Genomic DNA, 27880 nt, shown 5'->3' with positions numbered 1-27880 from the left:
TGTTGCTGTTCTCCTTCAGTCCCATTGGCTCCTTAGCGGAGCATCCACAATTCCTGCTGAAGTCAGTGAGAGCTGTGGGCTCTCAGCACATCTGGAAATCAGGCCACTTAGGTAGAGTGTGTTTTTAAAATGCTTTCTCTAAACTTCCCTAAGACCATAGATGAAAACACATCCCCTGCCCCATAGAGCTTAACAGTCTAAAGACAAGACACGCTAACGTGAGGCACAAGAGGCCATTCCAGCAGAGGGAGAGTGAATGGGGAGAGTTAATGCTGAGAAGGAGGGAAGCGTGGGTTGGATGAAGGGGTGGGTTTCCAGGAGTGAGGAGAGGAGGGGGTTCTGGGCCTGTGAGGACATGCAGACTGCCCCATGTGTTGGGGCAGCATGGACCAAAGCAGAAGTAGGGAGGTGAAAGGAGAGAAATGGAAGGAGCAGAATCACAGTTACTATGTGAATCGATCCCGGAAAGTTATTCCATCTCCTTTGAGGTGGAAGGTCCTATAGACATGAGAACATCGTCGTAATGGGTGAGTTAGGGCCTTGACTTGTCACAGGACTGGGTTAAGCTTCTAACCATTGGCTACCTGGCCAATGTGCCTGATGTTACCCTATTTACTATCCAGTGCTGGGCAAGTCTGCCCTACGAACGCTACAGCAGCACTATTGCAGCCTGCAGCTGTGCTGCTCTCCAGCGCCAGAGTGTCGCTGCTTCCTACAGTGACAAAAAGGCTTTTTCTGTCAGTGTCATTAATCCACCTCCCCAAGTGGCAATTCTTCCGTCAACCATGCCACGTTTACACCTTGGGTTAGGTCAGCTTAACCATGGCACTCACGGTGCAGCTAGGTTGATCCACATTTTAAGAGTAGGCCAGGGCTCAGTGTCCATTCTGAAGGGCCTCTTTCCAGCCTGGAAGTGAAAGTGACCAACTGTCTGGGCGCTATTGGGAGCATTTCCCCATGCCTTTCTGGGGCGCAGTGAGAGTGGTGAGGCGCACCCACAATAGAAAGCAGCTGCTGTGCTACTAAACAGGGCATGCGGGGCACATTCAGGTCCCCAGAATGCAGCTGTGGGCTCCTCGCTGGAGCACAGAAGCTGTGGAGTTGCCAAACCTGGAGGCATGTCTGGGTAAAAGGCAGCAGCAAGGCTGGCAAACGGGCCATGGCCCCCAGACGTCAGAGGTGAGTGGAAGGCTAATACACAACAGCAGCCCAGAAGCCACGGGGTCAGGCAAGCATCAAACCGTCCCTTCTTTTGTGCTGGCCTAAATCATTCTTTATGATTAAATCAAGACACTGGAGGCTTAATTACAGTCCCTGCTTCCAAGGGCAGCAGGATAGGGAAGCCGCTGTGCACTCTGTTCTTGGAGATGCCTTGATCATGTAGAACCACATGAGCCCGTATCCCTGCCTGCTGTGTGCTCGGTTGCTCCTGGAGCATGGCCTTGCAGCTTTGGAGCTAATGGTGCCCACAGAAAAGGAAGTGATGCCATAAACGAGTGCGCAGTTGGGTTCAGGCTCCTTTAATAACATAATCCATAAGCTGACTACTGTTCTTGCCGTGATGGCGATGTCCCTATGCTGTGGCTAATGTCCTGCTGCATAGAATTACCCCGTGGGCCAAAGTGTCATGCTGGTAAAAATGTAGCCCACTAGTAGGGAATGATGGGCCAGGTTCTCAGCTGGGAGTAGCAGCAATACAGTGGAGCTCTGCTGATCTACGCCAGCTGAGGATCCATCCCAGAAACATCACAGTCATTAGAAAGCACTTGAGACGTGATGTGTTCATTTAAAAGCATCTATCGCCTGAGAGAAGCGCTTTATATTAGCAAGGTAAAGGGAGGGTATCGAGACAAGAGAGGGGAGGCAATGGGTTAGTGTGCTCCCGGGGCTGCCCCTCCAGGCATTTGTACACCTGACATTCATCACCATTATTGTTCTCTGCTGAGAACTGGATAAGCCAGGGGAGCGGGGGGAGGGAGGAGAAGAGCTGCAGGGCAGAAATGAGGGGCATGGGCAGAGCTGTGGAAGGGCACAGGTCTGTAATACAAGGTTGGTTGGAGGGTCCCACTGGACTAGCAAGGGAATTGCCAGTCAGGACTGTGGTGCATTAGCAGAGCTGCGTTAGAAGAGCAGGGGGACCACGTCAGACCTGGCACATGTTGGCTTCGACCAATGCTATTAACCACCCAGCCATCGCCGGTGCTGAGCTGCTGCCCTCCCATGTGTTGCAGAAGCATCACGGAGATGATGACAACGGTGTCTCTGCAGATCGTGGGGATCATCGAGCCCCTCATCCAGCACGCCGACTGGTTCTTCCCTGGAGGTAGGCCATATGTCTCCCGCCGGGCGGTACGTGTTTGCGCAGGTGTCGGCGTTGAGAGGGTGCATAATGGAGCCGGCTCGCCAGCACTGGGCCTGAGAGGAATGGGGGCGGGGGACACAAGCAGCCATTCCACAAACCAGCTTGGAGGCCTGTGAATGGGAAAAGGCCTTGATGGTCTCCATCCACTTTCTGGTGACCAGTCACTGATGCCACAAATCCCACTGCGGCCACTGGCACTGCTGGGCAGAGGGGCCAGAAGCTGGGTGGGGCGGGCCCTGCAGCTGGCCTTCTCTCACCCCGGGGTAATGCTGGGGCCTTGTAGAGAGCTGTACACTGTCACTGCGCCCGGTCCACTCTGTGATTTGGGCTGCGGGGCCGCCAGGCCTGCACCTGCCCCAGCTCCACCCTCCGGCTCCACAGCTCTGGTGGCTGAGGAGGGGACTCTCCCTGCTTGGCTCCACAAGCCTCCCTGTGCTGTGTGGCCCCGGAAGGCCAAGTTACTTCAGACTGAATCCGGAACAAAGCACAAGGCAGCTTCACTCCAGCCCAGCCCCCAATGAGACGCGTCCATGGAGCTAGAGCTCCTCCAGCCATCTCTCCCCTCCAGCTCCTTGCCTGATGGATTATAGTCCCTATCCCTCGTGGAGTCAGTGGCTGGCTGCCCACAAGCCTCGTCCATGTTCCCCTGGGGCTTTCTGGTGCCGCTGGCAGTGGGAAGGGTTCTGTGTCCATACAGAGCCTGGCACAAAGGGTCCTGGCCCATGGCCGTGCTCCTAGGCCCGATGCAGGCTAGAAATAACAGCAATAATCCCTTGCTGCCCAGAGCTCTGCCTGGTCTGGATGCGAGGAGATGCCCCCACACAACACTGTGCCCTCTTACTTCCCCGACCAGACATTGAATTCAATGTGACTGGAAACTACGGCAGCCCCATGCACGTCAACCACAATGCCAACTACAGCTCCATGCCCTCCCCTGACATGGACCACTCGGACCGCAAGCAGCACGACCAGGCTCGGCGCCCCCTCAGTGTGGCCACAGACAACATGATGCTGGAGTTTTACAAAAAGGATGGGTAGGGCCTCTTCGCTTCGTTGCTGGGGTTTGGTTTTGGTGTAAGTCCATTACGGTTGTGTGAGCCAGAGGAGACCGCACCTGCAATAGCCTTGGCTGGGAGATCTGCTTGGGACAGGGACCCAAGGGCATCGTATCCTGTAGCCTCTGCACTGGTGAGCTCAGATGCCTTGCAGCCTTGTCACTCCCACCTTCCCCTGCTCCTGATCCCTCCACCCTCTCCAATCAGCTGCCTTTGAGCCATTTTAGATGGGAGAAGAGCCATTTCCCCTCCCCCACCTCTACCCACCCCCCTAGCCTGAGGTAAGTCATGTTGGACACATAGGCTCCACCCAGAGACCAAGGGTTGGGGAAGGAATCTCTGGCGAGACTGCTAAATGGGCAGTGCTCCTGAGTCCTCGTCCTGCAAGGAGCTGGCTTGGAGGCGCCGGAGCAGGAGCAGAGGGTGTCCAGAGGGAAGCAGGCCTGCCACGAATTGTTAGGATGTTATGCGCTGATGTGCAAACCCTAGAGAAACACCAAGTCCATGCCTCAGAGGGCCCCTAACCCCCCCAGGCCGTCCTGGTGACACAGACCACGTGTCTGGCCTGAGGGAATCGCTGCGGCTCAGGTTTGGGAAGGAGATGGGTATTGCCCCTGGGGGTGTGGGAAGAGTGAATACGAAGTAAATGTCAGGGCCACCCCCTGAAGCTATGGGTCTGTACATGGACCTCCCCTGGTAAGTCTCCAGGGGCTATCGCAGTGTGAATGTTCCATGATGGGGATTCTTTGCACTTGATCATATCTAAGCGCTTCCTAACAATTAATTAATTTTTACATTCCCCAGTGAGGATGGGCAAGTGTTTTACTCCCCCTCCACCCCCCTTACAGAAGAATGAATGACACAAAGTCAGTTGGGCCATGGTCACATGTCAAGTCAGCGACAGAGCTGGGAAGAGATCCCAGGAGTCCCGACTCCTCCCCCAAATCTGTCGGTGTAGCCACTAGCAAGCCACCATCCCAGCTTTAGCATATCTGGTGAGCAAAACAGCCCAGTTGTGTGACAGCTGAATAGGCCAGCTCCATTGGCATGCACCTCAGTCTCTCTGCAAATCTCTGGGCAACGTTTGTATTTCTCTGTGCACACGGTGCAGCACAAGCCCAGGAGAGTGAGTGGAATTGGAGCAGAAAAGGTATGCATGCGGAATCGGATTGGGAATATGGCCCAGAACCCTCAAGGAGCGGGATGGAGGTGGGTGAATGTGCAGAAGGGGTGCCCGTTGGAGTTGTGAGTTAGCAGCAGCCATACCTGACAGCCAGGCTGTTGCCTGCCTAGATGACAGCAGCCTATGTGTCAGGATTCTCCACCGCCACAGGCAGTCTGGGATCCCTAAATCTCAGCTCTCCAGGCCCCACAGTGTGCAGGGTCTTGCCCATCAGAGACGAAAATCAAACCTGAAACATCTTAAAGAACAACTCCTCTCCCTCCCTTCCCAGTTGCACACAGCCCCGTCTCCCTCCCACACACATTGCACTTACCAAAAGTTCCCATCCACTGAGCAAAATCGACTTGTGTTTGCAGAATCCTCTGAAGTTTCTTCCAGCGCCGCCTTTCCTATTGACAATCTGTTTGTCCTCCTCCTGCTGTAACCTGGATTCAAAGACCTGTCCTCCTTACAGTATTACCTTGGCCCCCTAAACTCCTTTCCAAACAACAGTCGCTTTACCCAATGGAACCTTTTAGTCTTAGTTTCTTTTACACTAATACTTGTATGTTTCTGTCCATGCAGCCTTAGGAAAATCCAAAGGTACGGTATCCTCTAGTAGCCAGTGGACACTTTTCAGGCCACCTGTGTTCTGAACACCAAGCCAGAGCTGTTCCAATAGGCAGTGAGGTTAGAGCCTTCGCTGCTGAGCAAGCCAAAATGCTGGGTTTTTTTGACATTTAGTGATATCAGGGAGGCAAATTCTGAGCTGGTTTCTCCCCTGGTGGATCGGTTTGATGGGGTGTAAGCCCATGCCCAGTTTGGTCCAATTAGTGCAATTGCCTCAAAAGAACATTGCACTTTCATAACTTTGGGAAAAAACAAGGGCTCACTTCCTCTCTTGGGGTAATTCAACAGGAAGCTTCTCCAGCTGGGAGGAATACAACAGCGTCACTACCCGGAATGCTCTCCCATTCATTTTGGCTTCTAATGGCTCACTCAAGTTTGTGGCTGTTTGGAAAGACCTCACAGCAGGGTGGCCATTTCCCACTGCCACCTTTGTATGTGAAAACTTTTGCCACACCCTACAACAGTGCAGCTTGCACAGCTGTCTCGCCTCCCCAAAGGTTGTGATGGGCCACAGCAGCTTCTGAGCGAAACAAACAAGATCTAAGGAGAGTTGTTACTTTGATAGCAATCTCTCTTCTGGTGACACTATTGCTCTCTGCAGGGTTGGGAGGGGGCCTGAGCCAATAGCCAAACCCTAACTTTGATCCTGACCAATGGAGCCTCTGGGCAATGCCACTGACAATGAAGGCGTGTTTAGACCCTACCTACAAAGTTCTTCTGGGACAGTCCTGACCCTCTACAACCCCTGCTGTCCTGCAAGTTGAATTCCACCGAAGAACAGTGGGTTCCCTGGTATAAGAGGAGTTTTTAAAGGGCCAGAACTGGATCTCGTCCGAAACAGGTTAGGCTAATCCTGCACTGAGGGTCCTGCACTGGTCTTGTGTCCCAGTGTTTCACGAGGAGCCATTGGGCTGCACTGGCGCTCTCTGGAAGGAAGGCTGCCAGGATCTGAATAAGCTTTACTGAACTGAATGTAGTGAAATGTTTTTTCTACCCTGTTGCTGCAATCTGTGCTTTATTTCTTTGCTCTGAACCTTACTTCCGAGATGGTAAGGGAGTGTCTTTGTGTTCCCCCCCTCAGCATGGGCGTCAGGGTGATGGACACATCTTGGGTGGCCCGCAGAGGCACCACCGTAGTTCGAAAAGCGTCCTCCACCCCGCCTGCCATGCAGCCCCCCGCGCCACCTTCCGATCTCGCTGCTACTCCTCAGTCACCAATTCCTGAGCAATCTCTTGATATTTCAGCTACTCCCTCCCCTACTCCAACTAGCTTCGGCTTCCAGCCAGGAGCCGAACAGACAAGGTAAGTCCGGGCGGCAGCGACTGCTGCTGCCGCTGCTGCTTTACGTGGCCTTTGTAAACACGCTTAGCTTCTGCTCACCTGCATGTGCCCTTTTGATTTCACGCTTCTGCTTTCTGGTGTGTATGAATCCAGGCACAAAGTAATCCCAGATGGTGACTGGGAAAATCCCCGAGCAGCCTCGGGGAAAGTGGTGCTGGAAAATGCCATTTCTAGGCTGGCTGGAAAGACAGACATTTTTGCAAAAGCAGAGAATGAGTGCGCAGGGCAAATCCTCCCTTATCCATGCTGCAAATCTTAGTAAGATTCTCTGCTTGCAGTGCATGCACCTTGCCCACAGAGGGCGCTGTGCAGAGATGCTAGGAGTCCCCTTTGGAACACTCCCGTGGCCGGGAGAGCAGGAGACAGGCTCCAGGTTATCATGTTGCTTCAGGTAGTGCTAACCGTTGGGGCTACCTAGCTGGCTGTTTCATTGGCCCTGCCTTTTATTTTTCTCAAACCTTCCTGACATTCCCGCTGGTCTCTCACAAACGGGCACTCCTTGGCCAGACCAATCACCCATGTCTCCCCATTCCACTGGCTGGAAGGAAGATGAAGGAGGCACTCCTTTTGGGGTCTGTTAAACTGTGGGCCAAGCACAAGCACACTCTAAATTACACCAGCAACTTGTGCTCTTCTAGCCGTTGCCCCCCACCCCACTTTGCACACTTGGGTGCAGATTGTGCACCTGGAAAAAGGCTGGGTGACTGTGGTGCATGAGCAAATTTTGCAGCCAGTTTCAGAACCTCCTTTGCAAATGTGCTTAGCCCTGAAATGTCATTCCCCGAGCCCATTCCTTACTAGAACCCTCCCTGTGGGAGGATGAACGTTCACTTCCAGTGCCTCTCTCAGAAGGCGTGGATTTATTTTGTGTTGGTGGATTCACACACTGCTTCCTGGCGGGCAGCCGGAAAACAAGCAAGGCTGTCAGATGCAATTACCCGCGTGCGCAGGGAGTGGGGCCGATGTGACTCCTTCGTTCTTCCTATCTGTGCTTCCATCTTAGCTGTGCTTCCTGCAAGTATGGAAGTTAGCTTCTCATGTGCTGCATGCCAGGGGGCTTCCCAGCGCCCAGCCAGCTCAGCATATGTGCCAGAGAGATCTGTGATGAGCCCTGGCTATTAGGAAGAGAGCACACACAAACCCCATCCTTTAACATGAGCCACCCTGACTCCGTGGCTGAAAGCACCAAAAAAATCAACTGTCCTTGTGCAGATGCTTGTCTGCTCCAGGCCTGGATTTTGCTGTGATTTCTATGCACCTGTTGACAGCATTTCTCCCCGATCAGTTATTTGGTACATTATTTAACACTTGCACATGAAAGGTCAGAGCCTGATCTCCGTTACACCCATCTAAATCTGGAGCAGCCTTGTTCACTGCAGTGGAGTTACTCTGGATGTACACTGCTGTAACAGAGACGAGAGTCTGCCACAGCTCACTCGTTACCTCCTCTCGTTGTGTCAAATGGCCGCGACTCACAAGTCCCACGTCCACCAGTTCCACCGTCTGCATTCACCTGTCTTGGACCACAGTGTATTTCCCAGCTGGTACATTGCACCCGATCCTGTCATCATCTGAATGTGTTCGTTTTCTTATTCCTGACCCTGCTTAGACACCTTTCTCATATGTCAGTGCCTTTCTGCCTGACTTTATGCAGATGTTACAGCATTAGCCTCAGTTCCCAGGACTATGTAAGTCTATTCCCTCCCCTCCCTGAGAGCCAGCCTCTGCAGGAGACACACAGAGGGCACTTCCATCCCAGCGGGTGGGAGATCTTGCTGTGTGCTCTCTTTCCATTTCCATCACATCCTGCCTCCCTCCTGATGCCCTTTCGTTATAGACTGGCGTGCTACACGGAGATCAAATGGGGGATGCGGATCCAGGGGCCAGGTGGAGGGCGAGGAGCAGGGCTGAGAAGCAGACCCCTGTAATATGAAAGACATGCAATGTCATTAGAAAACGTTCCATTCCCCTCCCCCGCCCCATGTCCAGAAGTTTGGAAAGGGGTTTTAGGTGTCAACCTTCAGGGCGTCACCACTGCAGACCCTTTGACACTTGCCTGGCCTTGCATTTTGGCACAGTGCCCTGTTGTTCTGCCTGTACTCCCTGGCTTGGGCCCTTTCTCTGCCACTCCTGCCTTGCCGTTCTCTAGATCAGTGGCTCCCAGCCCCAGGCAGTGCCCTTGGTGCTTCAGGCTTTGTGGCTGGCACCCTGGGCCACCCTTCCCTCCTGTTACGGTGCCCCACAGAGCTAAGCCCTAGTGAAGCACCTCAGCCCACCTCCCATGCAACTGTGAGCACTCTGGCCTTCTGTGGCCCTCAGGTGGCTTGTGCGGCACAGCCCCAGGTTTGGGGCAGGTTTGAGCCCCTAGGGCCACAGGAGGGTGATGGAGGGCACAGGTTGCAGTCTTAGGGCCAGACTCCGGTTTCCGCTTCCCCAGAGTAAAGCCAGAGCCTCTGCGGGTTTCAGTGACGCAATGAGTCCATTGATCTGTATGAGCGGGCTCAGACCCCAGCCCCGTGCCATCACCCCAGGAGGCTGGGATCCACTGCTCTGCCCCGCCCCCCAGTGCCACCCTCCCCACCTTGCACCCCCGTGGCAGGCTCTGGGCTCAGTGTTTTTCTTCTTGTTGTTGTTACTCCTCTTTGCTTCTCTGCCAGCCTCGCTGCTCTGGGTTGGTTCCTCCCTGTACCAACACTTCTGCTCTTGTTTTTGTCTGTCTGTCTGTTTGGACATTTTGCAGCACGGATGATGTGTCGTCTAGTTGGTTGGACTCCTGTTACCACTACCCTTCCCCTGAGGACGACAGGCCCCCCCCTTACCCTTGCTATCAGCACCTCCGCCATTACCACCCCCAAGCTCGGCCAGAGGCTCCCTCACCACACTTCCGATGGTCAGGGCACAGCCAAACTCTGCCTCCCCGCTCCTGCTCCTCCTCCTCCTCCTCCTCCTCTCCCAGCCCTCAGCCGCTTGACATTAACTCGAACCTGAAGCCGTGTTTCCTTCACCTCCCCAAGCAGAGCTCCCTCACTGAATCGCATGCTCTCGAAACTAATCTCTTTACCCCCTCCATCAAACCCCCACTTGTCTTAGCCAAACCAGACCCACCTGGCGCTCCCTACCCCTCCCTTATGTCAGCCTCTCCCCCCTGGGTCGGCTGCACCAGCGACAGAGGAGCCGGCCTCACTAGGTAAATACCTGTGTGTTTGAGGGTGAAAGGGTTCAGAGCCGTCGGCTCACCGTGCACCGCGGTGACAGCCGCCACTGGGAACGGGCCCTGTGGCCCAGGCTGAGCCTTCTTGCCCCCGGAAGCTGCCATTGCATGGGTCAGCACTGGGCAGCTCGTGAAGGGGGCGGACAGAGCGCTCTGCCAGGCGCTGCGACCTTCTCGTCGTATTGCAGGGGTGCAGGGCCAGCCCTTCCCCCACCCGTGACAGAGCTACAAAGCAAGGAATCAGAGTGAAATGAGCGTCACAGGCCAGGTTAATTCAGAGCAGCTCCCTTCACCCAGCGGTGCCCTCGCGAGCTGGTGGGAATAGCTGCCTCTGCAGTGCAGGCTGTGAATGGCTGCTGCCTGGCCCAGCCAACTTGCCATTGCTCACCCAAGGAATTCTGATGAGCCATTACATCGCTTGCTGTGCTGCCTTGTCCAAAGGGTCTTTGCTGCTGGGTGGCCTGGACCCCTCTGTCCGTTTCTTGGCCATTGCAAGTGAGCGGCTTAGCTGGAGATTAAGAAATGGACTTGGGGAGGAAGCTGTAAAAAAAAAAAAACAAAAAACAGTCCCCACAACAAGTTCTTAGATGCATTGACTCCAAGACCAGCAGAGTCCTTTGGGATCAGCTACTCTGGCCTCCGGTATCACATAGGCCAGAGAACTGCCCCAAATAATTCCTAGAGCACTTCTTAACAAACAGAGTTCCCTCTGGAAGAGCATCCGTTTGGGGGGCCAGAGAAGGGGTTTTGTTCTGCTCTGTCTTTGCTGTATGCTATGCAACTAGGAGGGCCGCAGCATCGCTTCATGCTCTCATTGTGCTCCGCCTGCTTGAAAAGACGTATGCACATCTTGAGTCCAGTGTGTAGCGCGTCTCCGGAAGCAGGAGGGAGGTTGGCTTTGCCAGTGCAAACACCTGCTCTTAGCGAGGCCTGCGTGCCGGAGAACAGGCCAGAGTGTGAGGGGCGTAAGCCAAGTGACCCTGGGCTATGGGGCAGAGGGAGGTCCATGGAGTGGCTTCAAAACAAAGGGACTTACATGTTTTCCTACTTGTTCCTGTTTGTTTCTTTGCAGTACTTTAAAAACCAAGGAGCTGTCACCTGTGTCTGGGCAGAAAGGCAGCCCAAGCTCCGGTCACGTGGCCCCATGTGGGAGCATGCAGCAGGTGGCCAGTCCCACGCAGCAGCTGTCCACGGAGCAAAGCCCTCACACACTGCGCAAAGGTATTTGTGCCTTTCCAGGGCAGGCTAATGTAACCAGTGCAAGGTGATGAGTGTAATAAAGTAGTAAGCCTTGTGAACACTCAGCCAGGTGGGGGTCGTGCTCTCTAGCACAGCATTCTGAATGTGCATGGGTGCAGATTGTCCGTCGGGGCCATTACCGACTCAGGGATTTGAAGGTATGTTTTCTTGGTGCCTGAGGAGGTGGGCTTTCATGTGCCTGGATCTCCACACTGTCCAGCTCACAGAAGGACTAACCGCATGACCATCTGGCATTTGCATGGATCCTGCTTACCTCATGCTGGATTTCTTCCAGTGATGGCCCTGCATGGAGGTGAGGAATGCCAGCTCTCCGGTAGAAGCCCTTTGCCAGTATATTTATACACGGAAAGCACTCTGAGTGTGGATACACTGTAACACGCATGCACACACACACGCACGTTTTGCGGGTAAAAGTGCAGTTGTGTTGGTGCAACTGTGTGGCACAGCTCGGTTGGTCAGGGATCGTACACCTCATGCAACAGCTGACAGCGCTATGCCAGCGAAAGTTTGTGCGTTGGCTAGGCCGAAGACTCCTGTCAGAAGGACAATTATAATTCGGTCTGGGACAGATCCTGAGCTGGTGTCAATCAGTTTAGCTCTATTTAGTCAACAGGGCTACACTGATTTACACCAGCTGGGGATCTGGCCCGTGATAAGACCCATATGAAAACTATGTTGGGTCTTGATTTGATGAAGGCTGTTGCTAAATTACATGCGGTAGAGATTTCTCATCATCCTCATCTTTATGTCAGGGAAATGAGCTCGCCACTGACTGCTGGAGCTGAGGAAGACGTGGCTAGGTTGGTTACACTTGCTTTCTATGTGGAAGGTTTTCATTGCAACCACAGACTTCTTCGTTTGTTTGCTCAAATGAAAGCTACAGATGCTCCTCAGGAGCTGCTGAGAATTCCCACCCAGAAGCAGGAATTACTGGACATCTCACCACTTCTCATCAAATCCACAGTGTGCCCTGTCTGGGCAGACCCCAGACACTGGGATAATTACAATGTGGGTCAGAGAAGCCTCCAAACGTCTGAGTGCTCGTGCAAACCACCCCTCTGAACCTTTGGTTATTAGACAACAGGTAAAATTTTCAAAAGCACCTGAGGGCCAGGGTTTAAAGGGTATTTAGCTGCTTAAAGATGTAGCTAGGTGCCTGGTGGGGTATTCCAAACGGACTCACGGAGTGACGAACCTTCCAATGAGACTAGGGCGCCTAAGTGCCTAAATCACTTTTGAAAATGGGACTTAGACTCCTAAGTCACTTAGGCGCTTTTGAACATTTTGCCCAATATGTCTTAACAAAAGCACCCTCCGTACTTTGGTCAATGGAGCTTTCAGCTCCTGGAGTTCTGCCCTCTCCCGCATCGTCCATTGCCACATAGAGGCAGAGTGGCCTCATGTGAAAAAGCACTCAGTGCTGCCATGTGAATACCGCACTTTCCCTCCATCTTCCAAAACACATCTCCGCAGACCTCAGAAACCAGCTGAGGAGGCTGCACACTTGTGCAGGAAGCTCCTAGCTAACTGGATGGAGGGCAGGAGTGAGCCCGCGGATGCACAGTTCTCACTGGAGAGACCCAAGAAGTTTGTTCATGGTTCGGAGCTGCTGATGTAGCTGCTTGATTAAATGAGGAGTCCCTGCAGGACACTGGCAAGGCTTGCCTCACTAAGTCATTTTGCTGGGAAATGTAGCTGTGGGGCATGGAAGACAGGCGGGAGTTCGCATCCCTTTGCTCCTGGGTGGGCTTTAATTCAACGTTCATGAATTAAACGGGGGCTGTATGAGATCCCTTCTTCCACCATGTTTGGCACATCCACCATAGTCCCTGTTACATGCTAGTTTCCATCTCACAGGGGCTGTTTAAGTGCAAGCCCCTTATGCTTCTCCCATATCCGTGAGGCAGGTGCCATCTTGAAATAATCAAGAATATTCTGACAGCCACAAATCTCAGTAGATGTGAAGGGAGAAGCTCTCCACTCGGATCCCTGGTTCATATAGCGAGGGAAATGTTTTCCTGAGAATGCTTATGGGAGGACAGGTGCCTTTGCACATGTAAGGATCTGTTTTGCACGCAACCTTTAGCAGATACCGTTCTTTGTAACTGGCGTCCAGCCTGGCCCTTGGAGATCTTTCTCTAGTGTAACAGGCTGTCTTTGTGTGTGTGAATAAAGAGGGGTGCTACAATCTGATCCATGGAGAAGATAAGAGATCTGCTACTGCTGCTAGCTGATGGCATATGCCTTTAGCTTGGCTAGGAGCAGCCAGAGGGGTTGGCGCTGTATGATGAGGGTTCTAGTCCAGGTTCCCTATGTGTGTGATTTGCAGAGTAATCGTACACAGCACCTGGGTGCAAGAGAGCCCAGCTTCTCACTTGCAGGAGTTGTGACATCAGATAGTTATAAGAAGTGCTAAGGATCCTCTGAACCTGTACTTCACTTTATGGTGTCTCTGTCTCTCTTTGTCTTCCTCAGTTTCCAAGAAGCTGGCTCCAATCACACCCAAGGTGCCCTACGGCCCGTCAGGCGGTATGTCCGACCAGTCCACGGGACAGCCATCCCCTGTCAGCCTGTCTCCCACCCCTCCGAGCACCCCTTCACCCTATGGACTGAATTATCCACACGGCTACTCACTGGCCTCAGGCCAGCTCTCCCCAGCTGCTGCTCCTTCCCTGTCTTCTCCTCCTTCCCTGACGAGCACTTTAACCAAGTCTCGACCCACCCCTAAGCCAAGGCAGAGGCCCACGCTGCCACCGCCACAGCCTCCCACAGCAAGCCTGACCGGCGCTAGCCCGCAGTCCATGGACCACACCCTGCTAGATGACATGTCCCCCGGGGAAAGCATGTCCACAGGTAACCAAGCCGTTCGTTCCCTAGAGCTTTGATCAGATCCCTTGCAGGGTACGGCAAGGAGAGAGGCGAATACGGTCAGCTAGTTTGTCGCCACGCTGACGAATCTTTGTAGCATCAGTTTTCTGATTAGTCGGTGTTATCATGGCCTGAGGGGATGAACGTGGGGATGCCAGAGTCCACTGTGCAGCAGGCACTGCGGAGGGAGTCAGTGCAAAATCGGATACCGCTGGGCAAACGGAAACTTGCTCCTGGGTGTTTGAATCCAGGGCCAAGATGCAGGGTCTTTAAGATGCTTTTATTTTAAGGAGTGGTGGGGACAAGTTTTGACTCATAAATCTCTGCACCCCCCTCTGAATCTGGGCTTCCTTAGCAGGGTGATCACTTAGAAGGCAAATATCTGAGGGTAAAACCTGCCCTGGCAATGAGGCAGAATTAAAATAGTCAAACACCTGTGTATGAAAACACAGCTCTCTTCTACCATGTGCTGTGTCGGCAGCCACCCCACAAGCTGAGGTTCCTTGGTGAACCCTTGGTGCTGCCCTCAAGCCCTGGAGTGCAGCAGACAGGACGCCAACTGGATTTAAAGGCCCTGTGCTAGCTGGCCTGCAAAGCTGGCTCAGGCATTCTGTTCACTGAGGCTGCAGCATAGATTTCAAAGCCACGCAGACTTTTGTTATAACCCATCTGGTGGGATCTTCTCCATACTGCAGGTTGAGCCCTCGCAACAGCCTTTGGTAAGTCTTACAATTGGTTCCCTTGGTTTCTTAGAGCTGTCCTCCCCGCCAGCTCTAGCAGATGTTTTGAGGTGTCCCCTGAGACCTCCAGATAGATGGGGATGTTGATATAGAAATATAGCATATAGTGGAATGCAAACTGGCCCAGGGACCTTAGGATGGTGACAACATGTAGGCCTATCTGGTGTCCTTTTGCCTGCTCTGAGGGACTGGTCATCATTTTGTGGTATATCTCATGGCCCATGATGACTAGAAACACATATTATACATGGTTGGAAACTTGGGAATCCTGGCTTTCCATTGATGTATAGTGGATCTTTCTACTCTTGACAGTTCATGAGATAGATACTATTTCAGTTATACACTTGCATGTCTGCTGACTCCTTTACTTGTAGAACAGCATCTGAGACCCAGCCGGTCCAGTCCTGATCTGCTGGGTTGTGCTGGAAGGATTCACAAGAGAAATTATACAAATGTCCCCCTAGTACTCCAGGATTGCAGAGCAGGCAATGGTAAATAGGAATGGCAGATTGGTTTCTCTCTCCATGCAGGTTTTGAAAACTGTTCTGTTTATACTGTAATGTATTCTATGGTCTATTTTATGACTTGACAGCCACAATTCTCTGAACCGTGTTTCTGTTGTGTTCTTGTCTCCTTGTTGCTGCTTATTTTTGTTTCCTTTCTCCCAATCCTATGATTGTGTCCTTGCAGCTGTTTGAGGCGAGTGATGCAATATTGGATAGGTGTGAGGGGGATTCTCAGGGTAAGCTGGAGTTCCCGTGCAAACCTCCTCTCTCTGGCACTTGAAAAGCTAACCCCCTAGACTGACCACCAGCGGCTGGCTGTTGCGTCAGATTCACTACTAATTCCATCTCGCTCTCTTTGGCCTTTGCATGGGGCTCGCTGAACCGGAATTGCATGGCTTCTTGGGCCTGTGACCGTATCACAAGTTCACCAATAATTACCTTATTAGTAAACTTGTTTCTTTTGCTTCCTGGAACCGCTGCCCTTTGTTCCTGCCCCCTTTGTATATTGAAATCAGTCAATGAAGACAATCCCATGACCAGCTCCTGATCTTCCCCTCCCCTTTCTTCCCCTCCCAACCATGGCTTAGAACTGACCTGTATGAATAATTTCTCCCTCTTCCATTTCATGTATTGTTTTTCAGAAGGGATGTCATGATATTGCTGTTCTTAATTGCCTTGATTGGGTATTGATGCCGATGGTATGTTTTCTGGGGATATTTAGCGTCACTAGGTGGTGCTTATTTACTCTGGTCAGGAGCACTCTGGAAATACGCGCCGATAAAATGAACCGTATCAGAGGGGTAGCCGTGTTAGTCTGGATCTGTAAAAGCAGCAGAGAATCCTGTGGCACCTTATAGACTAACAGACGTTTTGGAGCATGAGCTTTCGTGGGTGATTACCCACTTCGTCGGATGCATCATAAAATGAACGAATAGCATCATGCAAATGCGCTGTAGCGTTAAGAGCCTAATGTCACAGGTGACAAATGAGGCCTGCATGCTAGGCACGTGGTATGGGACTGTTAGGCTGAGCAGCCCGGTTGATAAAAACAGCCACTGCAAGTCACTGCAGTGCCACACCAGTAGAACTCCACCTGCCCTGCAGTGGAACACACAGGACCAGCACGTCAGTGGGCCTCCGCGGTGCACCAGCAGATGCACTACACGTTTTGATGGCATGTGAACTGGACAAGTGTGCATCCACAGGCTGTTCTCCGCTGCGGTGTTAGCACCAGCTATAACTCGAGTGTTAAATCTAACTGGCCAAAAATCTCTCGCTCCACCTAGGCGTGCTTTGGACTCAAGCTAGCTGGCCTGTTGGGGGATGCGTAGATGCTCGAGCTAGTAACGCAGAGGGAACAAAACTATTCTGTGCTACTAGTCCAGCCACCCAGGGCAGCTCCAAGGTGTGGCTGCTCTCACTAGAGCTGAGCTAACTCGAGTATAGCCGACGCTGCTCTGAAGACAAGCCCTAAGGGGCTGTCAAGGCTAGAATTTTTGCTCCTGTCTCCACACTAGTTAAGTGATTACCATTTTGCTCAAGTTAGCGAACGTGTTTGTAAATACTAGTCCAGTCCCTCTACAAACACTTGTTCCAGGGCTCAGATATTAGTGGTTTGCCCCCGGGTCCGGCCATGGGCAAGTCCAAGTATTACTAGAGCATCTCTGGACTGACATTTGCATGGCTGTTAGCTAACCCTAATTAGCCACTTCACAGACTGTAGTCATGACAGCACACCCTGGTTTGCAATGATCTTCCCTGGATTTTTTTCCAGCAGGGGTTTCCTCAGTATCTTCCCATTACATGCTGCAAAACCTTATCCGATGGAAACAGTCTCACAACGCTGGTTAGCAGTGAGCTTATTTCAAATACACATGACAATTAGGCTTCTTTATTTCAAAAACTAAAACTGCTTCATGTCTGAAAACTGGAGCCCCCTTCCCTTTCCCCTGAGGCCCTCTCCTGCTCCACTTCTTCTCCCAGGCCCCACCCTTGCTCTGCCTCTTCCCTTGAGCCCCCACCCCCACTCATTCCCCTCCCCCTTCCTCGTTGCAATCCTTTCCACCTTCCTCCCACCCACCCTCACCCCGCAGGTGGGCTCCCTCTGCTCTGGGGCTAGAACTGGAACTGCAACCTGATGCAGAGCCTGCCCAAGAGATACAGGAAGGAGGCAGCCCCCGCCGAGCAGGGGCTGGCATGGGTTGATGACCCAGCACCTTCCCCCCACCACCGCGGTAACCAGACTTTTGGTGTCCAGTCAGTTCATCTGACCGGACACTGCCAGGTCCCCTTTCCAGTTGAAAACCGGACACCTGGTAACCCTATCCAGTGTAGCTAAAATATAGAGCCTCTCACACCGTGTGAGCCAGCTGTACACCTAGTCCCACTGGCCAGATGCAAAATGGTCCAATATCTGCAGCTGCTCATTTGGCATCAGGGAAGAGATCATCTCAGACACCCATGGGCAAATGACCCAGCCTTAGCTCAGGGGGCTGGCTAGGTGACATCTCAAGGTCCCTGCTAGCCTTACAGCTCTGTGGTTCTAAACACGTCTACCTGGTTTACACGTCCACGCTGCAGGCTTTGGAGAATGCTGATGCCCACAAGAGGCGTTAGCTGTGCTCCTGAAAATGTGGGCCCACTCTCATGTTTAAGGCTGCGCGAGGCAAGCTTATTCCAGTTGGGAAGGGGCGCTTGTGCGGTCATTAGGAACAATGGATCAGTGACGGTGGAAAAGGAATATAAAAATCTGGAGGCAAATTTCTGGTGGTGCAAGCTCAGGGAAATCAGCAGTGTTGCCCTGGTGTAGGCAAGAGCAGAAGTTTACCCCTGGTGTAAAATGAGCCTAAATCTTCATATAAACTGTTGGGGGAGGGGAGAGGGGGTGTGGGCACTGTCCCACCATCCCATCTCTCTGGGCCGCACATCCCCGAAGTAAGCTGTATGGGTGTGAGAGCACAGACTGGGCCCATGACATCTGCCAGTCATACCCCCTCTAGGCCAAACTCTGCTCCCAGAGCCACACAGCAAATCTCAGTTGGGGTACTCTGCTCTTCCCCAGGCAGGTGCTTACGCAGGGCTGGGAGTGCTCTCTCCAATGGATCTCCAGCTACACCCAGGCCTATGTATTGCGTAGGGTTTCTTTTTTAACCTTCTAACTCCAGGACTTGAGTTTGCTCCTCAGGGCTCCAGACTGAGGGGCAGGAGCTCAGAAAACCCGGTGCCTGTTTCTCCAATAAGCGATAGAGTCCTGTGGCACCTTATAGACTAACAGACTTACTGGAGCATAAGCCGCACCTAGGTCCAAAAGTGTACCTCCCATGCACAGGTGAAGAGCCACCTGCCCCCCGTTTGCCTGCCTGATTCACCGTCAGCCCAGAGCCATGGCAGGCTGTGCCTGTCCCTGGCTGTTTCCACTGAGGTGACTGACCTTCCCTTCCTCTTGGTATGAAGTGGGACTCAGAGAAGCACAGAGCCCAAGCGCAGGGGAAGAATTGCCAGCCAGAGAGAGGCAAGTTGGACCAGGACTGACTGTACCCAGGAGGCCCTTGTCCAGCTCTGCCTTCCTCTGGCCTCAACCCCCCGCCCCACCACCAACCATCTCCTGAAGGTATGAAGTGCCACCCACCTGGCCAGCATTCGAAGGGTTACTAGCAATGTTCCCTCTAATTTTTTCCATCCATGTGCAAGCTGAATTTTGTTACGTGCACCAATATTGAGGTATGTGCACATGTGCACCACCAGTAGAAACAAAAAACCTAGCTAGGATGTATATTTTCAAAAAGTTACTGTAGGGATAATTACTCCAGTCAGGACAGGGTGGGCATTTTAGAACTCACTACTCAAAGAATTCAATGTGAGCGTAAGAGAGAAATAAAAACGATGAAATGCACAGACCAGTCAAAAGCTAAAATAACACACTTCGAAAGAAGTACCAACAACAGTAATACAAGTCTGTGTTGGGAAGTGAGTGTGAAAGACTGTGTGTGTGTTTGAGAGAGAGAGAGAGTGTGTGTGTGTGTGACACAGACACAGACACCACACAAGCGTCCGGAGCTGGAACCCACTGGGCTTTGGACCTGCTGCCGGTCTGTGGAAATTCATGTGGCGTGAGTGCAGCCAGCTCACTCTGCCCATCTAGGTGTGGGAGCAGTGTGGAGGCCTGAGCTCTGCTCCTTGTTCCCTGGGCTTCAAGGAGCTGCCGTGCCATGGACGCAGCACCCTCCGCACCCATATCTCCCTAGCCGCTTCTTCCATCGGTGCAGCTAGAAGAGCAGATTGGCTCAACACAGGCTGCTTGAGGGGGCAAAGGGGGAAAATGGGGAGGGGGAAGTCCCAGAAGACCCTCCTGCCAAGGCAGAGTAACTTACTGTATTTGAGACCTGAATTGATGGCCCTTGACCTTGCCCCAAAGGCCAGTCCAATGCTGCATGCTGTGGGCAGTCCATGTACCTGTCTGGCCACTCGCCTACGCACGTCCCGCCCTCAAATGAGACGCAGGCCTCGTGTGTCACTCATTTCCCTATGATTCAGGAAAAGGGAGAATGCATGGAGTGGGGCTGGCTTTGGCGCCTAATTAGAAACCTAGCAACCCTGGCTAGTGTGGTAATTGTGGCATTTGCACTTGGCAGTTGGAAAGGACCCAGCTAATGAGGTGGCTGTGTATTTGGGCGAGTGAGTTTAATATCCTTTCATGTCTTTCTCCCTGTCCGCCAAGCAATCTCATGTGCTCTAGGAGAAAAGATGGAGGGGGTACTGAATACTGGCAGATTTGAAAAGGAAAATGAAGTGGAGTTTAGGAAATAGCCATGAGTACATGAGAGGTAATAGCTCTTTGAGTGTGAGATCTACTGTCAAAGTCCCTGCCCTGGAGACATTCACAACTAGACTAAGCAATAGAGAGTATCCTCTCGGGACCAATCCTGTATTCCCATACGAGGGGTAGGCTATATGGCTCCATAGCGTTTTCCACTCTACTATCTACGACGGGGAAAGATTGAAAGGGGCTAAGGCAAGTCTGCAAAGTGTAAGGGCCCGAGACAAAAACAAGGGGTCAGTAGAAGGTGCCAGTTTCTGCCCCGTGTTTTGGAAAGACTCTGGGCTCGGCATTTGTGCTGAGTCCTAGCAGGCCCATGGGGATAGTGACAAGAATAAGAGAGAAGCTAGCTGCTGCAACGGAGACACCCAAGCTTCAGGAGAGGAAGTGAAAACGATAGAAGGTGCAAACCTAGACTTTATTATGACATCCCGTGTTCTGACATTAACAACGTACTAGCCTGAGAAACATTTTTGCTGCTAGAAAAAGCAGCGCCTCCCAAGCTGCTTTTTGCTGATCTCATCTGTCCGTCTTAGCGCGGGTTCTCCCAGAGTAGCCTCTTACCTCTGCCTTTCTGTGCCCGATTGCAGAGCTCGTCCACTTTGATGTCCCTTCTATACACGTCGAGGTTGATCCTGCACTCCACCGAGATCCGCTGGAACAAACCCAGAGACATTCTGCGGCAGGGAAAGTCGATTCGGAAGAGGAAGAATCAGAAAGCACCGCCCTATGACATAGTGTCCCCTTCCCCCATTGACTCTCTTGTACATACATGTGATCCCATAACCACTACGGTCCGGAGACCTTGCCCTGGCAGGGCTTGCTCTCAGTGGGGGCTCCATTCGCCAGCTACCAGTGTGAGCTGGCTGGATGGACATGTGTGACTTGTAGCAAACAGGGACAGCCTGTCTCCATGGCAAAATGCATTTCTGGGGCAGTTTTGGTTACTTATTTCCATCAGTTTGTTTCGCCTTATCCAAACTTTGCCTTTTGACTTGGTGCCTAAGTATTCCCCTTTCAAGCTTTCAGCCCTGTTCCAAAAATAACCCCAACCCCCCTCCCCACCCCCCAAACACACATTCCCCATTGCTCTTCGGCAGGGTGGTCACTGCAGTAATGGTGCCCAGTGGGTTCCGCTCGTTGGGTTCCACCAGCGTCCCCTTGCCTGGCAGCTGGTGAAATCCTTGCCCGATGGCCTATTGCTTTTCCAGCTGCACTGCTGTGCTGTCAATGCCCATGCTGTCTCCGTCCCCTGCAGGAAGGCTGTTATGGGAGAGGTGTCGTCTCTAACTCTTATAAGCCTGTTGTTTTCCAGACTGTCTGCCAAACTGACCGCTTTAGGGTGACACCTGCAGGGTGGTCTCCAGGAGAGAGTTTGCCCCAGTGGGATCTGAACCATGTCTCATCATTCCCAAATACCTCACCCTGGCTTTTTCTCCTTCCCTTGTTTCTTTGTTGGCTTGACTCCTTGTTATTGGCCGGAAACGACTCCCTGTCTGAGCTGCAGCTGGGGATTTGGCGAGGAACCAGGTGACTGTTCCTCTTGGGACCACAGCAGGCAGTTGGGAGCAGCATGGACACGCCTGCCATTGGCAAGGGAGGCGTGGGACCCGTTGGCGTGAATGATGCCACTTTGTGCTGGAGAGCAAGGCCATGCTTTGAATAGCAATAATGTGCTCATGTTGTGTCCCCCTACCTGTGCTTTAGAAAGTGAGATGTGGCCCGGGTGACCTTGCCTTTCCAGCTCACTGCTCACCAGCGCAACACCCTCATCTCCCCCCACCATGTGTCACATATTCCTGCATCAGTGTCTGCGAGGAGAGGGTGAAACTGACTACAGGGACATGTTACCAGGGACCTGATTACAGTTTACTCAGCACTGAGCCTTAGTTAACTCTTTTGTTTGGGTGGTGAGGAGCAGAGGTTTTGGTGGTGCATGCAAAGACAAATTTAACCTTTTATCCTTTTGAAAGATATATATATATATATATAATCTGTCTGCATATATATATATATATATATTATATATTTGTATATATAAAATAGATCTATATATATTTGTTTTATTTGAGCCATTCCATCTGAACTGGTGTACCAATGTACAATGTAAATTGAAATGCTTAGCGTCCCCGGATCCAGTATAAATGTATAAAGAAATATTCTCTCACAGCCGTATTTGCAAGTTAAGATGTTACAGCTTTTTGCACAGGTCATAAGTGCAACTCATCACTCAGACTGTAATGGGGACACAGGGGAGAGGGAGGGGCAGGGGTGTAGTGCAAAATCACCGGAAATAAATGTGCAAATTGCTGTCAAAACTGTTGGTAAAACTGGGGTTCTTCTCCTCAAACACAGTGAATGTCATGTGTTTGCAGCAGTTCCTCCAGAAGGACTTGCAGGTTTGTGTCTCACACTCTGACTTGAAATATCAACACCCCGAGCAGCTTCTTGAAAGAAGCCGCACGCTTGACTCCCCACACCACCCTGCCCCCGACTCTCCTTGGAAGGTGTTCTCATTAAAATAGAATCAACTGATGTTGTCTGCTGAACCCATATATGTAGCCTTCAATCCAGGTCTCGCTGTGCCTCTTTGCCCAGGAGAGGGGGAGGTGAGATTGTAGAAGGGTCAGTGGTGAAGATTCATCAGTGAAAAAACCTTGCCATTCTCAGGAGTTTATGCTGCAGCCCATCACCATGGTATCTGGATGTCTTCTCTGTAAAATCAATCGTGATAGCGAAGTCTGTAGTGGAATTCATGGAGACTCCAGCACTTGTCAAGAGGACATCCAGGCTTGTGTTGGTGGATCAGCTGCGTGTCTTTGGTAGGGCAGTTATCACAAGAACATTGGCCAGGGCAGAGCTTAATCTGAGCAAACGCTTACAGAAAAGAAAGATGACATCCATTAGGCCTGTTCCACTTCAAATGGGGAAGTGGAGAAACACCCCCTTCCCTCCCCGCCAAATGTGGCGTACTTCTTTGCAAAGCCACACTGCAAAAACAGCCTGGAGGGTCCTGGGTGACTTTTTTTTCTCTTTCCCTGGAGCAAATCTGTGCAGTTTGCAAGTAAAACACTGGGCTCTCCTACCAGTCAGCCTTGCAAGCTCAGCCTGGGAGCTGAAAGTCAAGCTGGCCTCTTTCCTTCTTGTACAACTTGGAGACCAGATCCTCTCAAACTATTTTGATTTATTTTTGTTCATAAGATTACAAGTTTGGTTGATAAAGGTAATCGTGTTGATGTATTATACTTACTCTTCTGTGAGGCATTTGACTGGATTCCACAGGACATTTTTGATTAAAAACTAGAATGATATAAAATTTACATGGCCCCCGTTAACTGCATTAAAAGTTGGCTAAGTGATAGATCCCAAAACGTAAGTGTAAGCAGAGTAAGCACTGAGTGCGCCTGTTTCCAGTGGGGTCTTGCAGGGCTCGGTTCTTGGCCCTGTAGTATTTTTATGAATGACCTGAAAGAAAACAAAAAATCATAACTAATAAAGTTTGCAGTTGTGACAAAAATTGGGGGAGTGGTCAGTAATGAAGAGGACAGGTCATTGATCCAAAGCAATGAGGATCATTTGATAGGCTGAGCTCAAGCAAACAATATGTTTTAATACGGCTAAATGTAAACGTGTTCATCTAGGAACAAAGAATGGAGGCCATGCCAACAGGATGGGGGACTCTGTCCTGGGAAGCAGGGACTCTGAAAAAGATTTGGGGGTCATGGTGGATAATCAGCTGAGCTAGTGTGATGCTGTGACCAGAAGAGCTACTGTGATCCTAGGATGCATAAACAAGAGCGTCTAGGGTGACCAGACAGCAAGTGTGAAAAGTCGGGACGGGGATGGGGGGGTAATGGGAGCCTATATAAGAAAAAGATCCCAAAATCAGGACTGTCCTGATAAAATTGGGACATCTGGTCACCCTAAGAGTGTTCCACATAGGAGTAGAGAGGTTATTTTACCTCTGTATTTGACACTAGTGCGACCACTGCAGGAATCCTGTGTCCAGTTCTGGTGCCCACAATTCAGGAAGGATGTTCATAAGTTGGAGAGAGATCAGAGGGGAGCCATGAGAATGACTAAAGGACTAGAAAACCTGCCTTATAGTGATAGACTCAAGGAGCTTGATCTATTTAGCTTAACGCAGAGAAAGGTAAGGGGTGACTTGATCACAGTCTGTAAGTATCTGCAAGGGGAACCAATAGCTAATAGTGGGTGCTTCGCTCTTCTGACACAATCCAGTGGAGGTCAGACTGCCTGGCACGGTAGTGCCTTCTGGCCTTGAAATCTGTGAATCATCCCCAGTAGTAAAAGCCCTGCAAAGTCAAATGAGATCCTCAGGCACTGCAAGGCCCGGGTCAGCTGACTTGAGCTGTGGGGCAAGACAATTATGGTGTAGATGCTTGAGCTGGGGCCTGGGCTCGGGGGAGGACCCTGCCTTGTGTGGGTTTGCACAGATGAAACCGATTGAAACTCAGTTTTGCTGATGTACATGGAGGATCTGGCTCCAGCCTCCTTTCCTGTAACTGGGCTGGTTCTGGAGGGCTAATGGGGTCAAAAGCAGCACAGGCTTATTTCAGGGTCTGATTTGCCCTGATGCAATTCAATGGAACCCCCTCCCCCTTGGTTTCAGTGGAGCACACACATGTCCACAGTCACTAACATCAGCAGATAAATTGTTCACTCGGTTTAAGCCTTATGTGCTTTCCTGAAAATGGGCACAAATTGTGTAGCTAAGCTCGACGAGTGCAGAAGGAAACCACAGCTTCAGGCTCCAGGCCTCCAGATACTTGCAGGGAGGCATAATTTTGCTCAGCTGAGTCGTCACATGGATTCCAAAATTAAGCGCATCCATAAATGTTTGCAGGATCGGTGCCTTAGACACAAACACGTTTCTTCTTCATCCTACCCAATAACTCCTAATAGCACCCAAAATTGACTCAGAAACAAAGAAATGAAGCTGTTTAGCTCCCAAATTGTTCCTCTCAGAGGCAAACTCTCGTGTGTTTCCTTCACCAAACATGGGAGTGTTCAATCTGCTGATCTAGGGCACGGACTTTCGCCTGGTTTTTAATCTGATCCCAATCAGTCCTGGAGTGAAACAACCCAGCCTGTCTGCCATCTCTCTCTTCACTGCCTGGCTGGCTCCAGAGATGCTTTAGCCCCAGACAAATGGCCTCTTCTGTTGGCAAAAGTGGGTCAGACTTCACTTTGAAACCGTCTCCCAATAATAAAACCAGGTAAAACAATGAACGTTCTCTACCTCTGATCTCTCTTCCAGACACAATACTTGGTTGTTCAAAGTTCTCCATTTATTTTTCAGAGTCTGCAATGTAAAGAAATACTATCTGGGCTGGCAGTGTTACAGGGCGGTAGGGATTTTATATCTGATCTGGATCCTTAGTAAGAGCTAAATTATTATTACTGTTTATTATCTGTACTCTGGTTGCTCCTCAGAGCCTGGTCATGGACCAGGGCCCCACTGAGCTCGGTGCTTTACAAACACAGAATAAAAACGGTCCACGTTCTGTGCAGTTTATTTGAAGGGGAACTCCTGTGTTTTTCTGACAAATGTTGCACAGACAAGAACCCTGAGAAGTCTGGGCTAGTGCATAAGGCACTGGACTGAGACTTGGTTAAAAGAGCTGGGTTCCCTTCTGGCTCTACCCATCTCCCTAACCTTGGGGGGTCCCTCTGCCGTCTCGGTGCCTCACTTTCCACCTGTCAAATGGGGATCAGGCCACACCAAAGGTCTCTGATGCAGTGATGTCTGCCAGGATCTGCTGAGAGCCTGAACTGCCCCCTTCAGTGGTGTGGGGAGTTAACCTAGATGCCCCATGATGCTCATTTGAATGGCAGCATTGTTAACTATTTCATTGCATGTAAGGAAGAAGAGGGAGAGTTACAGGTCTGCATGGTTTCCTTTGGTGCCACTATTTGGGTGTTTGGGAGATACAACCACCTCTTGTCACCCTACCCCATTCATGGAACTGAAAACCAGAGGGGGAGAGCTAAGCCCTGGCGGTATTTGAACTTCGCCAAAGGAAAGTCCTTTGAGCCCAGTGGCCCATACCACCACCACCTGCTTCCCCAGGCAGCCAGCCTCTCTGCCCCAGAGCAACAAAGGCCAAGTCTGCTCTGCTGGTGGGTGTGGGACCAACAGCTTCCTCCCTGACACTAATGGCTGCTGATCCGTCCTCTGCTGCAGGCTCAGGCAGACGTTGCATTGGTTACACTCAGGTTGCATTTTCGAGTTTTCCTTCGCAATGATGAAAGCCACAAACGTTTTATCTTAGTGAAAGCTGCAATTGCAGTCCTCATATCTGGGAGCCAGGGCTCTGGGCACATGCCCGCATTGTGCCTAGGTCTCAATTCTGCCTCACAGGGCAGGGGAGTGTGAATCTGAACCCCACGGAGGGTGAGCTGAGCCTGCCCAGACATACTGTGAACATCTGCGCCATCTGCTGAGAGTGAGGTTTCACTTTGGCCTGTAAAGAGGGCGGAGCTTGGCAGCGTACCACTGCTTATCTTTCTCCCCAATTCGAGCTGGAATGGGAATCAAACCTCTCCCTTGCCTCATAGGGCAGCTGTGAGGATAAACAAATTGAAGACTACGACACCCCAACCACAGAGGCCATGCGGGCAGACAGATTTCTTTCTGTTTCCAGGACTAATTAACATTGTCAGTACAGCAATGAAAAATGGGTGAACATTTGGCTGGAAGTTGATGGAGCTGATCATCTTGGGTGGACGCTGCCTTCCTGCAAAACAGCTGACCCAAAAGATTCTCTGCCCAGATCGCCATGTGTGGTAAGATTGGATGTGGAGCCGTCCCCCTCACAGACTCCACTGGAGCTGCCCTGATTTACGCCATCTGGGATCTGCTCCATCTTTTCTTTCTGTGGCCTGCTCCAGCCCCTTTGCCATGCTGCAGCTGTTCTGAGCCTTCCCTGTTGCTTCCCTCCCCCGTGCTGGCTCTGGCCCCCACCCCCTGAGGCTCAGCTGAGTAGTGCTGCTGCTCCCTGGCAGTCAGCATGGCATGTTCCCAGTGGCAGTGCCTTGCATGTGGTCAGAGGCTGGGAGTTGAATGGACTTTTGCTCAGACTGAGACCCTTACCAGACCCAGCCAGCAGCCCAGTAACGAGTGCTGCAGGGGCTCAGGACTGTGCCGGGGGAAGAACGAGTCAGGGTGGCTGCCCCTGCCCCAAGCAGCAGTGGGGCTGGGATGAATATGCAGCTACTGCTCATACAGTAAATGCCATTGGCTGGAGAGCTCTGGAGCCCAAGCCCCTCCTGTGTGCTCAGCATCGTGGGGCTGGACTGTCAGCCCTGCAGAGCGAAGGCCTCATCATAGCCCCAGTTCCTGGATGCTATGGGAACAGCAGGGCAACCACCTGGCCCATGTGCCAGCCCAGCCCCTGGCGGACCCCATCCCCCTGCCCCACCCAGGTGTGTGCTGCCCTCACTGCAGGGCCCATTCGCTCCTTGCTCTCTGCTGAGCCTGCAAACGGAGGCCACATGCCCTTTGGGCAGGGGGCTTGGGGGTGTGATGTGGGCTCTGTTCTCTAGGAACCAGTCAGTGTCCTGGCTCCCTGGGCCATGGAGAAACCTCATCCACCTCTCCTCCTGGCGGCTCAGCTCTCCCCTTCCAGGCTAGCCCCCTGCTCCTCTGCCCGCTGGCACCTGCCCTCCTCTGGGTTCCTGTCTCTTCTTCTTCGAGTGCTTGCTCATATCCATTCCAGTTAGGTGTGCGCGCGCCGCATGCACGTTCACCGGAAGATTTTTACCCTAGCAACACTCGGTGGGTCGGCAGGGCGCCCCCTGGAGTGGCGCCGCTATGGTGCCGGATATATACCCCTGCCGACCCAGCCGCCCTTCAGTTCCTTCTTACCGCCCGTGTCGGTCGTTGGAACAGTGGAGCGCAGCTT

General features: G+C 51.9%; 1 protein-coding gene across 6 annotated transcripts in view; it reads left to right on the top strand.

Moving 5' to 3' along the window:
• Positions 1-24062, top strand: part of ARHGAP44 (Rho GTPase activating protein 44) — a 165781-nt gene extending 141719 nt beyond the window's left edge. The window contains exons 15-23 of one of the 6 annotated variants that reach the window (XM_032777062.2): positions 2232-2323; positions 3216-3396; positions 5165-5182; positions 6291-6512; positions 9292-9738; positions 10835-10983; positions 13498-13875; positions 15321-15372; positions 20543-20622. In XM_032777062.2, the coding sequence (XP_032632953.1) occupies positions 2232-2323; positions 3216-3396; positions 5165-5182; positions 6291-6512; positions 9292-9738; positions 10835-10983; positions 13498-13875; positions 15321-15328 (1495 nt within the window). In that variant the 3' untranslated portion in view covers positions 15329-15372; positions 20543-20622. Of the gene's footprint in view, positions 1-2231; positions 2324-3215; positions 3397-5164; positions 5183-6290; positions 6513-9291; positions 9739-10834; positions 10984-13497; positions 13876-15320; positions 15373-20542 lie in introns of all 6 variants that reach the window. The other 5 variants (XM_032777063.2, XM_032777060.2, XM_032777061.2 and 2 more) reach the window with 5 other exon arrangements.
• The last annotated feature ends 3818 nt before the right edge of the window (positions 24063-27880 follow it).

The sequence above is a fragment of the Chelonoidis abingdonii genome, chromosome 13 (genome assembly GCF_003597395.2).
Source record: "Chelonoidis abingdonii isolate Lonesome George chromosome 13, CheloAbing_2.0, whole genome shotgun sequence".
NCBI lineage: Eukaryota > Metazoa > Chordata > Testudines > Testudinidae > Chelonoidis > Chelonoidis abingdonii.
The sequence above is the reverse complement of the archived record's forward strand: the minus strand, read 5'-3'. Positions and strand labels throughout refer to the sequence as shown.